Source organism: Macrobrachium rosenbergii, chromosome 30 (genome assembly GCF_040412425.1).
Source record: "Macrobrachium rosenbergii isolate ZJJX-2024 chromosome 30, ASM4041242v1, whole genome shotgun sequence".
NCBI classification, from domain to species: domain Eukaryota; kingdom Metazoa; phylum Arthropoda; class Malacostraca; order Decapoda; family Palaemonidae; genus Macrobrachium; species Macrobrachium rosenbergii.
Genome location: NC_089770.1, coordinates 1,666,001 through 1,681,000, shown reverse-complemented (window position 1 = coordinate 1,681,000; position 15,000 = coordinate 1,666,001). Strand labels below are relative to the sequence as shown.

At 34.2% G+C, this 15,000-nt stretch overlaps 1 protein-coding gene across 1 annotated transcript in view; it reads right to left on the bottom strand.

The window, feature by feature from the left end:
- Positions 1–14,517: 14,517 nt before the first annotated feature.
- The window catches only part of LOC136854919 (uncharacterized), a 2,484-nt gene continuing 2,001 nt past the window's right edge, over positions 14,518–15,000 (bottom strand). Inside the window, exon 2 of the mRNA XM_067131454.1 lies at positions 14,518–15,000. This exon is cut by the window's right edge and continues 1,122 nt beyond it. Within this exon, the coding sequence (XP_066987555.1) occupies positions 14,677–15,000 (324 nt within the window). The 3' untranslated portion in view covers positions 14,518–14,676.

Genomic DNA, 15,000 nt, shown 5'->3' with positions numbered 1-15,000 from the left:
ACATACAGTATATATATATACAGTATATCACTTTAACCATGCATTCTCTCTCTGCTAAGAAACAGCATATACACCATACACCTCTTTAACCAAGTATCACCTCTTTGCAAAGAGAGAGAAAAAAAATATATAAAAAATTCCTCGTATTATAATTTTTGTTTTTATTTTTTACCTTAGATCCGCCATGACTGGGGCACGCCTCAGTCACTCGAAGCCTCGTTCCTGCCCTTGTTTTTGTTTTTTCTTCTTCTTCCCTTTTGCAAATGGCGTCAAGGACACTGTGCCCTCAGCTGCTGCTCTAACAATGTTTAACATCTCCGCAATTTCCTTCGGAGGTAAAGTCCATTTTTGTTTTTTTTTTTTGGATGATTCCTTCTTATATGGACGAGGTTTGCTTGGTGGATAATTCCTTTTTACCTGGATTTCCTGTGCTTGGGTAGCAGGTATTATATAATTTGTAATGAGTTAAGGACATGAGATATAGGAGATGACTCTTAAAAAGTTTCTTAAATTGAAAAAAAAAATTAAAATTGAATTTTTAATGAGTTAAGTATATGACATTCAGGAGATAACTCTTAAAAAGTCGAAAAAACATTAAAATTAAAACTGAATTTTTTAACGAGTTAAATACATGACATTCAGATGACTCTTAAAACCTATCTTAAATTGAAGAAAAACAAAAATTAAAATTAAATTTGTATCGAGGTAAGGACATGACAGACAGAAGATAACTCTTAAAAAGTTTCGTAAAATGATGAAAAAACCCCAAAAATTAAAAAAGAATTTGTATCGAGGTAAGGACATGACATTCAGGAGATGACTCTTAAAAAGTTTCTTAAACTGAAGGAAAAAAATTGAAAAATGAAAAACCTAAAAAATTCCATTTATCCTTCACTTCTCATCAGAGACCACTTCCTTCTAATCTGAAACAAATAAAAAAGTGATTCCTTATCTTATCAGTCAATTTTTAAATAACAGAATAAATTAAAAAAGTTATTTCTGTTTCAACAGGTTTCAATTTTAAAATATTTTGATAAATAATAATCAAATTTTTCATATTTTCTACCTCCATACATTATTCAGTATTACTCATTCGGATGAAACACTGTTACATTTTCCATCATGGCGAACAAGATGTTGCGTATTGCTCAGCTTCGCTGGAATTATAAGTTCCAGTTTTTATTTCACCCTCTCCAGACTTTTCTTCTGCCCAGTTTATCTACCATGTTCATTAATTCAGTAGTCAAAGTATTTATTTATCAGTTAATCGAATTAGCTAAGGCTAAACATGTTTACTATTCAGTAATCAAAATCTTAATTCGTTTGAAAATTTAATTAGCTAAGGCTAAACATGTTTACTATTCAGTTATCAAAGTCTTAGTTCGTTTGATAAATTAATTAGCTAAGGCTAAACATGTTAACTATTCAGTAATCAAAGTCTTAGTTCATTTGATAAATTGATTAGCTAAGGCTAAACATGTTAACTATTCAGTAATCAAAGTCTTAATTCATTTGATAATCAATTAGCTAAGGCTAAACACGTTTACTATTCAGTAATCAAAGTCTTGATTCATCTGATAATTTATTAGCTAAGCTTAAACATTTATAAACATCCCGTAAATCTAGACACAAATGCTTATCTCTACCAAAGAATAATCCAGGATTGCCAATGACGAGGACCACTTTTGCTCAGTTCTTCGTAAAACTCCACAGAGAACTTTTAGAGTTCATCCTGTTAGCCAAACAACAGACAAAAAAAAAAAAAAACATACCCTGCTTGTCAGAGGTTAAAAAAAAACTTCGGGAAAATCAGGGCCACCTTACTAATTCTGGAAACACAAAGGGAAGCAGAAAATCCCTCGTCTTGGAGGTGAATGTTATAGTCCAATTTTGTGAGACTTTAAGGCTCACGGGTACTAAAGGCTGAGTAACTCAAGGAGATAACTTAAAAAGATATCTTTAAAAGGTAATAAAAAGGAGAAAGTTAATGCCCCACTTACAAAGTTAGTCCTAAATGAAGTTCAAATTGATCAGTCTGAACTGCCATTTGTAGATAGACTATCAGACTTATCATTCCAAACTGACGGGCTAATGGACTGTTGACTCTCCACCTAACCGGATTGTGGAGTGCTTGGGCCTAATGATTGTAATGATTGTAGGCCTAAGGATTGTAATGGTTGTAGGCCTACTGCTCTCGTCTCTACATTTTCTGGCAGGTTCTGAAGAGATAAGACCAACTTTTATGACGTGTTTGAAATCTTGGGGTTTTGGCTTGGGTCTCCTACTAAGTGTGTAGTGACTGGAATCCTGCTGAGGTATTTATGATATACTAGCTGACCAACCCGGCACTGCCTGGGAAAGTCTGAATGACAACCGATAAACTCTCTCTCTCTCTCTCTCTGTCTCCTCCCTAACACCCTCTACTTTCTCTCACTTCATCTCTCTTTCTCTCTCTCTCTCTCCTCCTCCTCCCTAACACCCCCTCTACTCTTTCTCACTTCCTCTCCAACTCACTCTCTCTCACTCTCAATCTCTCCCTTTCCAGTTAAGATTAAGACTAAGGAAATTTTCAGTCCTGTGGCTTAAGAGGCTTTGCTTCAAATATTATAGACAGTTTTTCGGTCATTTTACTCCCGAAGAAAAATTCTGATATAACCTAGGCATTGCAATGGATCTTACAGTATTTTAAGACCTGAGGCTCCTACTGTGACAAAGAAAGATGTTTGAATTTTTCACACACTAACAGAAAAAAACTCACAAAAATACAAGGCTATGGAAAACTATTAGCTGATATTCATGATTTCCCTTTCGAATAACAGTGCATAAGGCTTTTACATTTCATTTAAAGAATAAATTAGACTAAAGAAAGTCTAGCAATGCATCAAAAGACTAAAGATGAAGTAATTATGACTGATATTCGTGTCCATAACCTACAAGCGAGAAAGATGACTTGGGAAAAGACAGTAGCCTACAGACCGAAAGTTTTCTGAAGTAAAGTTCTTAAGAGTTTTTGCATTCAGAAAAGGCTGAACCGAAACCCTGAGGTCCACATTAGTCTTCTTATTCCAATTAACACTTTATTCCTGAGCAAGGGCCCGTGCTGGCATGAGGCCAACTTAGTCTAAACCAACCAGCCAATTAGGCCTTGGTAAGGGTTGAAGAGTCAAGAACAGAGTCTATGAGACAATCTTGCTGGAGATGCAAATATTTTTAATAGATGGATAAGTCCCACATACATCCAAGTGATATGACTAAATAACTCTCAAAGCTTTTCGTGATTAGACTGTAACTTTAACAAATAAACTAGCTGAGAAAATCTGATAATAAAACAGGTTTATAAGAGAGAATCCCTCGCATACAGCAATCGACAAGCTTGCAACAGCCACAAAACTGGTAGAAATATAATAAATCATAATGTTCGTAATTGCATCACGAGCGGACTGTTGTCTCTCAAGGTTAAAACCTCAGTCATACCTTAAAGAAATAAAATGGAGAGACTCAATAGGAAAACTTTAAAAATGATTGAAACGCGAAAAATAAAAATAAAACACTTCACGCGTCAGCACATGTGACGTAATCCTGTCCTGGAAAGATTATGTAAGACTATGGATCTAGAATGGTCTTTGATTCCACGCCTCTCTTAGTCTCTCTCTCTCTCTCTCTCCTATCCACCTAAGAAGGCATGGAAGCATGTGAGGAAGGAGGGATTGGGGGGGAGGAGGGGCGTGGGGGACGAAGGAGAAGAAGAAGAAGAAGAAGAAGAAAAAGGACAACCAAACTGTCCTTGAACTTTTAAAGAAGAGCAAAAACGGAGACGACGTCACTTGGTTCTCCGGAGCTTGTTCCTCCCCGCGGAAGCGTTCATTACGAACCGGCAGGAAATTCCAGCGAGAAATGTGATTCCAGGCGTCCGCCGAGTGTTTCCAAAGGCCTGGAAAGCCCTGATAACAAAGGAAGAACAGGAAAATAACGAATGGATGGACTAGTATTGTGGTTAACGGTGCGGGTCGGTCTTCCCTGTTACAGGTGTGGCGTGTGCAACGCCTCCGCCGCCATGTTGCCAGCGGCTGTTGATGGGGCTCGTTCTCTGAAGTGATTTCTCAAGGGCGTTTTCGCAATGTTGTATCAGAAATTATTGTACAGAACGCCGCTGGGGGATGGATAGTCAAGGGATAATGTGCCCAAAAGTAGTTGTTTTAATCACAAATATATATTTGGTCAATAATAATAAAAATGATAATAATAATGATAATAATAATAAATATTATTATTACTATTATTGTTATTAATCATAATAATAATACTAGTTATTATTATTATTATTATTATTATTATTATTATTATTATTATTATTATTATTATTATTATTATTATTATTATTATTCTGTCAGTTAACCACTGCTACTTCAAGGACCAACTCTGCATAATCAAAACAAAGAAAAAAAAAACCACACCACATTTGTCAAAAAAGCTATTCAAACATAGAAACCCGTCCACTCCACCCCTCCCCCCAAAAAAAAACCACGTAACAAAAAAAAAACCTAAACACTAAACCATGACTATAATGGAATTCTATATAAAAAAAGCTAACCATCTAACCAAAATGATAAAGAATTCTAACCACCTAAAATCCAAGAACGCGCCGTCTAAAGCCAACAGTTAGAACCTTACGTCATGCTACAGTAAGAGTTGCAGATCTCTTATGGAAGTCCAAAGGGCAAAGGTGAACTTTGCCCGGACTGGGCACTGGGCGGGTATAATGATTTTTTTTTTTTAATTAATGAAAAAATGTTGCGTTGCTTTGACTTTGCTGTTCATGATGTTGGTATTTGGAGATGGATTGATTTAATATTATTATTGTTATTATTATTATTATTATTATTATTATTATTATTATTATTATTTATTATTATTATTATTATTATTATTATTATTATTATCATGTACATTATGTTGCACAGCATTTAATTCAATACTTGTGATACCTAAATGTGGAGTATATATATATATATATATATATATATATATATATATATATATATATATATATATATATATATATATATATATATATATATAATGTATTATATATAATCTATGAGATTATGTAAATAAAAATACATTACTAAAGAAAGTTAAAGAATAAACAAGTAAATATCTTGGCTATTCTCAATCCACACACGCTTCTACAAGAGAGAGAGAGAGAGAGAGAGAGAGAGAGAGAGAGAGAGAGAGAGAGAGAGAGAGAGAGAGAGAGAAATAAATACTCATCCTCCCTCCATAAAAACTCGATCGTGGAAAACTCTAGACACAAAGATACTGGGGAGAGAGAGAGAGAGAGAGAGAGAGAGAGAGAGAGAGAGAGAGAGAGAGAGAGAGAGAGAGAGAGAGAGAGAGAGAATTTTTTCACCTCCACCATTACTACAAAAAGTTCTTTGAGAATATATCTACATGATCGTTTAAGACCTTAGGTACAAGAGAGAGAGAGAGAGAGAGAGAGAGAGAGAGAGAGAGAGAGAGAGAGAGAGAGAGAGAGATGTAACTACTTCACCTTCATCTCTGTAAAGAGAAGATTGCTATAGAAAAAATTACCCAAAAAACTTGAATAAGTAAGATTTCATGTAGAGAGAGAGAGAGAGAGAGAGAGAGAGAGAGAGAGAGAGAGAGAGAGAGAGAGATGCTTCTCTTTCACCTTTGAATCTATAGTGTCTTAAAGATTTCCAATAAAAACCACGTGCTTTAAACTACATTGTGTACGATTTTAGGTACAAAGAAGAGAGAGAGAGAGAGAGAGAGAGAAGAGAGAGAGAGAGAGAGAGAGAGAGAGAGAGCAACGACTCGCTGACCTACGGGTGACCGTGACAGCAGAAGAGGAAGTCTGGACATCCCAGAATTTCATAGAGACACTTGATGATGAACTTGATTTCAGGAGAAATTTCGAAACGTCTCGATTTTTTTCGAATTATGCATTAAAGTTGGTTCAATTACCAATCTTTAGGAAAATTTTACGAAATAGTTTATTGTATTGATAAAATATAAATTTTACTGGTATTTGATGTCGTTAATATATTTTTTGAATGAATTGGTGAATATATGAATTTGACATAGAGTGCAGTAATATGTTTGACAACATAAACTTATTTTGAATGAAATGAAACATTCAGTTATAAAATACCTTACGACTGAAAAGTTAGAGAATGTAATTATAAATCAGTTATTATTATTATTATTATTATTATTATTATTATTATTATTATTATTATTATTATTATTATTATTATTATTATTATTATTCAGAAGATGAACCCTATTCGTATGGAACAAGCCCACCAAAGGGGCCACTGACTTGAAATTCAAGCCCCAAAGAATATTATGACGTTCATTTGAAAGAATTTACAGGAAAACAGAAAAGAAGAAATCAGTTATAAGAAAAGAAAAAAAGATAAATTAATGTATTTATAGATAAATATGTAAAAATATAAATAAATTAGCACAATACAATTTGAACTATTTTAAAACAACAATTGCAGTAAAAATAGAGATAAAAAACTATAAATATCAACTCCTTTAACTGTTCAGCATACAATGAAGACTCCTTTATCTCACCTGCCCTTTCCGGTGTGAGCTCACCTGCTCACTTCCGGACCGTGCTAAATGGTGCTTCTCTCTCCCGAAACCTTTACAGAAAAACAACATCAGCTAATTGATGCTAAAATTCATTTTATAAGTCCTCAGCTGCACTTTTACCCGCCTTTTGATTTCCATCCAGTTCCTGCATTCTCTTCCTGCTTGGCTGTCCAACTTCTTCAACTTTAACTTGATATGATTTATCTATTTATTTATCCTGTCACCTTCTGTTACTTTTTTCAAATGAACGTCATATTTTTTTAGAAGCTTCTTGAATTTTAGGTCAGTGGCCCATTTGGTGGGCTTGTAATATATGAATAGGGTTCATGTTCTGAATAATAATAATAATAATAATAATAATAATAATAATAATAATAATAATAATAATAATAATAATCAGCTTTCATTTGAGAACAAATCTTAAGGGTGAACCTTACCAGAGTATGGAAATGTGACTTTGTTTTCTCCGTAAAATAATAATAATAATAATAATAATAATAATAATAATAAAATAATAATAATCAGCTTTCATTTAAAAACAAATCTTACGGTTGAACCTTACCAGAGAATGGAAATGTAACTTAGTGCTCTCCTGAAAATAATAATAATAATAATAATAATAATAATAATAATAATAATAATAATAATAATAATAATAATAATAATAATGACAGCACTTTAATTTGTACTTCTACTCCAAATATCTTCGCGGAACATTTGCAAAAAAAATGCATTGTGGGACCGACCACTTTTTCCAAGCTTCTGAACTTGTTCTATCTCCCTTGTTCAGGGTTTCTTTTTGCATGTAGTTTTATTTTATGTTTTTTAAAACAACAATGATTACAAAACTGAGTGATACATATAGACATGTATATATATATATATATATATATATATAGATATATAGTTTAGGTGTGTAATAGAGATTGCACATACATAACCTGCATTCACACGTGTTGTACGTACGTCCATGCATTTAAAAATACCTGCAATATAGCACAAATACTCGTTCGGTACTGCTTGCCACGCAAAACATTAAAATCATATTCCATCATAGACCCGAGGATTTAAATGCGTCAAAAGACTGTACGTGTAATTTACGTAAAGGAATCTACACCAACCAAACATTTATTCTTCCAAACAAGAAAACTCAGACTTAAAACACGAGAAGACTTCTGTAATCTGGACGAGAATAAAACCTTTTTTGGCTCCAAAAAGAAACTGGTCCCGCAAAATGCTTGATGATCTCACTCGTTACCTAAGAAGTGCTGTTATAAAGGCCCTCGGAATAGGAGTTGAGGCCTAGGGAGCCCCGAGGAATGTACTGGGCTCCTTAAGAGTAGATAGGGATACTTCTTGATTCGTGACGGGGACATGAATAAAATTTGGACCGTTGGTGGATTGATTGATTTGGTATTCCGAGTGGCGTCGTGACTCTCATGGATCCGAAGCTGAAAATATTAATTGCAACTTATGATATTTTTTTTTGTAAACTCTGACATGACAGCATTCACACGGTTCAGATATAGTAAGTAATAATTAAATGTCATTGTATATAAAATAAGTCATGATGATTAAAAAAGCCACAATAATATATTGATAAATTGTATATTTTAAGACATAAAAATATACAAGAAATGGATATAAAAACGAGGAGCTTTCGACCGTTTGCGCAACGGTCCTCTTCAGCCAACTGAATCAAAATGCTAGTTTTTCTTATTAAAAGACACGTTTAAAAGAATTTTAGTGATACTCGATCCAAGAAAACATCGAACTCTCTTTCAGTGTGGACTAGGCAGTTATAATGGCAGTTTCCCCGCATCTGTGGGCCAACCGTCGTGATCTTCTTAATGGCTGTCGTTCGGCGTACGGTGCTCATCACGGGTGACTAGGTGGTTCGTGGGTAGAGAACGACTTTCAGCATCGGTGCCTGTTGTTTCTGCGGGCAAATGCCACTGACAACCTGTGCGGGAGAGATGAGGAAGACACAGCATCAGGGGCCTGAGAAACTGCCTGAAATTTAATTTTATGGAATGACAGACTAGCCTGTCTGTATGTAGGTCCTCCTGTAAAGGCTTTATTGCCATCTAATGTATTGCAAATATTTATCAAAGCCCTCCACTACCCTTCTATGGCCTACGTGACTACTTCTATATATAGTATTAGCTCCTCCCAATCCATGACGTGATTATTCTCCCAACAATGTTTAGCAATAGCGCTGTTTTGAGCGAAGTCCCTAACCGCTTTTTTTATGTTCTTGCAATCTGATGTTCTTCCCTCTACCTGTCTCCCAAAATAAAATAAATTACAGAGCTTGCATTTTATAGAATATACTCCTATGTATTTCTTGTATATTTTTATGTCTTAAAATATACAATTTATCAATTATATTATTGTGGCTTTTTAATCATCATTTACGATCACAATATAGTGATGCTCCACAGTTAAAATAAGTCATATTCAATGGTAACACTGATAAGCAATATAGAAAAAAATAACTGCATCTCAAGAAAGAGGATCATTACCTTCCTCATCCTGGCGAGTATCATCCATATACTCATAAAGAGAAGGTATGTTTATTTGAGCTTTTACAAAATGTCCAACAGCTTCTCCTCACGAAAAAATGAAAAGTAAACAATAAACCTTGAAAACTGATCAATGACAACACTAATAAGAAAACATGAAACAAATGAATTACGAAAAAGTGAAAAATAAACAATAAACCTTGAGAACTGACGCACTGGAATAGACAACAGGTGCAGGAGGAGACGGGGCTAATAACAGAAACATCCTTTGTTTCAAATTCCCAAACATAACGAAAACATCCGGACCTCAATCCAGAACGGAGGAGTGTACGAAGTTTGGTAATTTCCTTGGAGACCTACCGGATATACCCAGCCTCTTAATGTGTCAACAGCTCACACATAAACAGGTGTGTGTGTGTATAATGAATGTGTATATATATATATATACACATACATATACACACATATTATATATATATATATATATATATATATATATATATATATATATATATAATTATGGTAATGGTTTCTCGAAATCTATAAGAATATTTTACTAATTCTTATAATGTTTGTATGAAAAAAGATGGGACACTCTAATATTTATAACAACAAAAAAGATGAATTAAAATAAACAATTATTTTAATGAAATTGTTTGACTTTGATTTGTCCTAATTTATCTGTTGCTCTCTACTCGTGTATTTAGATCTTTTTAGAATAATAATAATAATAATAATAATAATAATAATAATAATAATAATAATAATAATAATAATAATAATAATAATAATATTAATGGAGAAACAACCATTAGTTATGTATTAGTATATGTATTATATATTTAAAAGATAAAACTGGTTTTTGTACAGTTTTATCTTTAAAATATATGTACATATACATAACTGGATTTGTTTCTCCAATAATAATAATAATACTAATAATAATAATAATAATGACTGACAGGAACATATTGCCAAAATTACTAAGAGATCTCCATTAAGCTATGGAATAATCACTGTAGTTGAGGACAGCTCTCAAACAATTGAATGCCAATGAAGTTTAGAAGGAGCCAATGAAATCCTTTGGGAGGCAGAGAAAACCCCACCCCCTTGGAACCGAAGCTAGAGAGGCCGTTCCGCGGCGGGGTGGGGGTGGGGGTGGGGGAAGTTGAGGTAAAAACGAGTGACTGTGATAATGAAGTTTCAGGAGAAGTTAAAAACACAACTCGGCCCCAAGTCCGTAAAGTCATGGAGCCGGAACACTCGAGAGATTCCTCCGAGACTCGTCTTCGGCTCCCTGAGGCTATGAACGCCGACACCGGTCGAGAAGTGATTATAGTTTTTTTTCTTTCTTTTTTTTTTTTTTTACAGCTTTTCAGGGAAGTACTTCTGCCTGCAGAGCTGATTGTCTTCCTTCTAGATGAGTGTCCAGACCGGTTTTTCCATTAATATAACTCTCTCTCTCTCTCTCTCTCTCTCTCTCTGTACATTACCACCTTTTAAAAGGTCGTAGTTATGTGTTCAAACTACATTCTGCTTAGAGGATCCGGTAAAAAAAAAAAAACCGCTATTCTGGTTACCGGTTCATAGCTAAGAGAACCGTCTTTTTGTGCTTGAACCAAGTTCTAGACAAATACATACACATACACACATGTAATTATATATGTATATATATAAGTATAGAGAGAGAGAGAGAGAGAGAGAGAGAGAGAGAGAGAGAGAGAGAGAGAGAGAGAGAAATCCCATCCTGAAGCAACAATTCAAACAAGCTCCCAACCGTAGAAGCATATTTTTATCCCCCCCAAACCGTATCATTTACCAACCATTCATTTCCACCAGTAACAGACGATCCAATATCGTCCAATATCGTTCAGTATCGTTCGCTATCGTCCAATGTCACCTTCGGGCTCCCGTCCCGCAGCTCAAGAGTATCGCAAGAATTGTTACAAAGACGGACAGCTAACTCCTCTCTGAAACGGACAAGGGAAACGCGCCTAGATGGAAAGCGATGAAACTCGTTTCGAGTTTCGCAATCGACTTATGTAGGAGTTTCGCGGAAGACGCCGACGATGCAACGCTAGACAACAAGGGCAATCAGGATTCGAAACAAGGAAAGATTTGAGGCGATATTATTAGGTCCTTTTTCTAGGAAGAAGATTCCTTGCGGCGTGATCCTTGTCTCTTCGGCTCTTGCGAAATTCTGGATTTTTTAAAATTTAATTTATCTTATCCTTCTATTTATCATCCATTTGATCTCTCTCTCTCTCTCTCTCTCTCTTTTGAATCTCTCTCTAAGTCGTTTTAAAATTTTTTCTCTTTTAAACATTTTCTCTCCATCTCTCTCTCATCTCTTTCTCTCTCTCTCTCTCTCTCTCTCTCTCTCAAAGTCGTTTGAATAATTTAGCCCTTTAAAATTTTCTCTATCCTTCTGTTCTCTCTCTAAATCGTTTTGAATAATTTAGCCTTTTAAAAATTTTTCAATCCTTTCTCTCTCTCTCTCTCTCTCTCTCTCTCTCAAAGTCTCTTTCTTTTAAATAATTTAGCCTTTCTCAAAATTTCAAAGTAGTTTTAAATAATTTAGCCTTTCTTAAAATTTCTCTCTCCTATTCCTCTCTCTCTCTCTCTCTCTCTCTCTCTCTCTCTCTCTCTCTCTCTCTCTCTCAAAGTCGTTTTGAATAATTTAGCCTTTCTTAAAATTTCTCTATCCGTCTGTCTCTCTCTCTCTCTCTCTCTCTCTCTCTCTCTCTCTCTCTCTCTCAAAGTCGTTTTGAATAACTCAGTCTTCTTAAAATTTTCTCTCTCTCTCTCTCTCTCTCTCTCAAAGTCGTTTTGAATAACTCAGTCTTTTTAAAATTTTTCTCTCTCTCTCTCTCTCTCTCTCTCTCTCTCTCTCTCTCTCTCTCTCTCTCTCTCTCAAAGTCGTTTTAAATAATTTAGCCTCAAAGTCGTTTTAAATAATTTAGCCTTTCTTAAAATTCTCTCTCTCTCTCTCTCTCTCTCTCTCTCTCTCTCTCTCTCTCACACAGAGTCGTTTTGAGTGTTTGTGGCCTCTCTGCCTGTGTATTTTTTGTAACTATCTAAATTATCCCTTTAGATTTGCACTGTGATTTTTTTTATTGCAATGAATGTGCAAAATAGCTTCCAAAAAATCAATCTAGATATTAATTAGAGAGAGAGAGAGAGAGAGAGAGAGAGAGAGAGAGAGAGAGAATCAAACCAACGAAGGGTGAATTGTAATAATTTATCTTGTTATGAAGTAAGATCAATTACTGAAGGAATTAAATAATTTTGTCGATTCAATATTTGGTAATTTTGTTGCAAAGTTTTATGATACTTATTTTTTTAGTAATATCTGCACCTATTGTTAATTAACATTGAGTTCTGTAATTGCCCCGTTGCACATAAAACCAAAAGCTAAATTCTCAATGTATCTAAAATCAACAGTTTTAAAAATTTAACATTAAATGGTTAAAAATGTCCGTAATGTATAATTCTAACAAATAAAATAGGTCTAAATCATGTTCAATAAAAACTTGTCTAATCTCTTTTAGACGAAATATTTCAGATATCTATTTCTATAGTTTTTTTTTTTTTTGTAATTTATGACAATTCGCCAATAAAAATCTCGATACTGTCACTCCTTAAAATTCTCCTTCCCTCCTGGGATTCGAACCATAGCTAGTTCAAGGACTGAGGCTTAGTGCTTAACCTATACACCACCAAGGAAGAGTTCCACTGTTTGGAATCATAACCCCCTCCCATGGAAAGTTCCACAGTTTAGTAGAATCATTTCCCCCCCCTGGCTCCCTAAGGAAGCAGAACACCCTCATTCATTTCCTTTTTGGGATTCCGAGGCTTTCAGTACAAAATTAAGATTTTATTGAGTCCATTGCAAAACAAGTCTAAGTATAAATACTTCCAGTAGTTGTAGTTCACCGAACTTTCTCAGGGTCAAGCGGTGGGCAAGATGCCCACGTGATGGGGCGTTGTAGCACATATGCCGCGAGCCTATGGGCAGAGGTTAATACCCAAGGTTAATACCCACAGAACGCCAGTTTTGTTTAAGGCATTCCTTTTGTGAAGAGAATATATATATATATATATATATATATATATATATATATATATATATATATATTATATATATATATATATATATATATATATATATATATATATATATATATATATATATATATATATATATATGTATATATATATCATCCTTAAGAAGCCCGAGATCGATCCAAGGGGGAGAAATCTACCTGAAAAACCACTTATACACCTTTCGACTTAAGCAGAGCATTATGTACGTGACAAGTAGTCAACTCGGGTTAATCGCAGCTAAGGTTTAGAAGGGGGTTAGAGGCTAGCAACCTCATCCCAAAACGAGATAATGAAGGTTAAGAAAGAGGAATGTATAAGATACTGTAAAAAAAATGTCATATTACAAAGTCACTGTCCATTGTTTCTAAACCAGACAGTGGTTCGAATCCCACAGGTGACGATACACTTATAGATTATGATTCCCCTTGGGCATAAGTTATTCCTGAGGTGTAGTGAACTGGGTATTAAAATATATTTGTGGCTTAATAAGTGGTCATATTTACACACCCCTCCTTCCATATTCACAAATATCGTAATAGTTACTTTACACTATGCTATCATTAGCGTGTAAATCTATCCACATCTATCTATCTATATATCTATCTATATATATATACTTATATATATATACATATATATAAATATGTATATATATATGTATATACATATATACTTACATACATATATATATATATATATATATATATATATATATATATATATATATATATATATATATATATATACATATATATATATATATATATATATATATATATATATATATATATATATATATATATATATATATATATATATATAGGCTGATCTAATTTTCCATTATTCTCTGGACTACTGCGCCAATACCAACTGTAGTGAGCATTGGTGGGAATCAAAAACAATCTATTTATATTTCTTCTGGAGAGTTTTCAAAGTGATATCTGGGGCTATAACTACTTTTTGAGTGACATATCAAGTTAGATTTTCTTTGGGCGAGATCTGGGGTTATAATAATTTTTATTGATATCTGTTGTTATAACAACAGTGGTGGCTTGGTTGTATATTTATTTTAGAGATAGCTGGGGTTTTAACCATTTTTTAAAATAATATCTGTGGTTATAACAACATTTTCCTTAATAGTTATATATATTTTTAATGATACTCTCGGTTATAAGAAAATTATTTGAATGATATCTGATATTATAACAAAATTCTTAGTGATTCTGGGATTATAACAAATTTTTAGTAAAACCAAATATTCACATAAAACTGTTTTATTCAAAACACAAAAACGTCATGAAATTAATACATTAATACAACTGTAATAACAGGTATATTTCATTAAATATTATTAGGATGTAACCTCTGCAGATGAAGAACTGAAGAATAGTTAGGTTACAGAAAATCAGAGGATTGTTTAGCCTTTGTACCCAACTCTGTTGCAACAGTAGTAGTTTTTCTTGGCAGAGCTGCGGCACCAGTTGGCACAGCCTCCGAATCCTTTTCCAGGCTTAGAGGACTGGAAGGGGAATCCTGGAACGAGGTCTGGGTAGTGGGCTGGGTCGTAATCAGCTGTGCTCCCACCAGAGACTTGTACGTCAGTGGCTCCAATTCCAGCAGAGCTTGCTCCACCAGCTACTCCAACAGAGCTTGCTCCTCCAGTGGCTCCAACTCCAACAGAGCTTGCTCCACCAGCTATTCCAACAGAGCTTGCTCCCCCAGTGGCTCCAACTCCAACAGA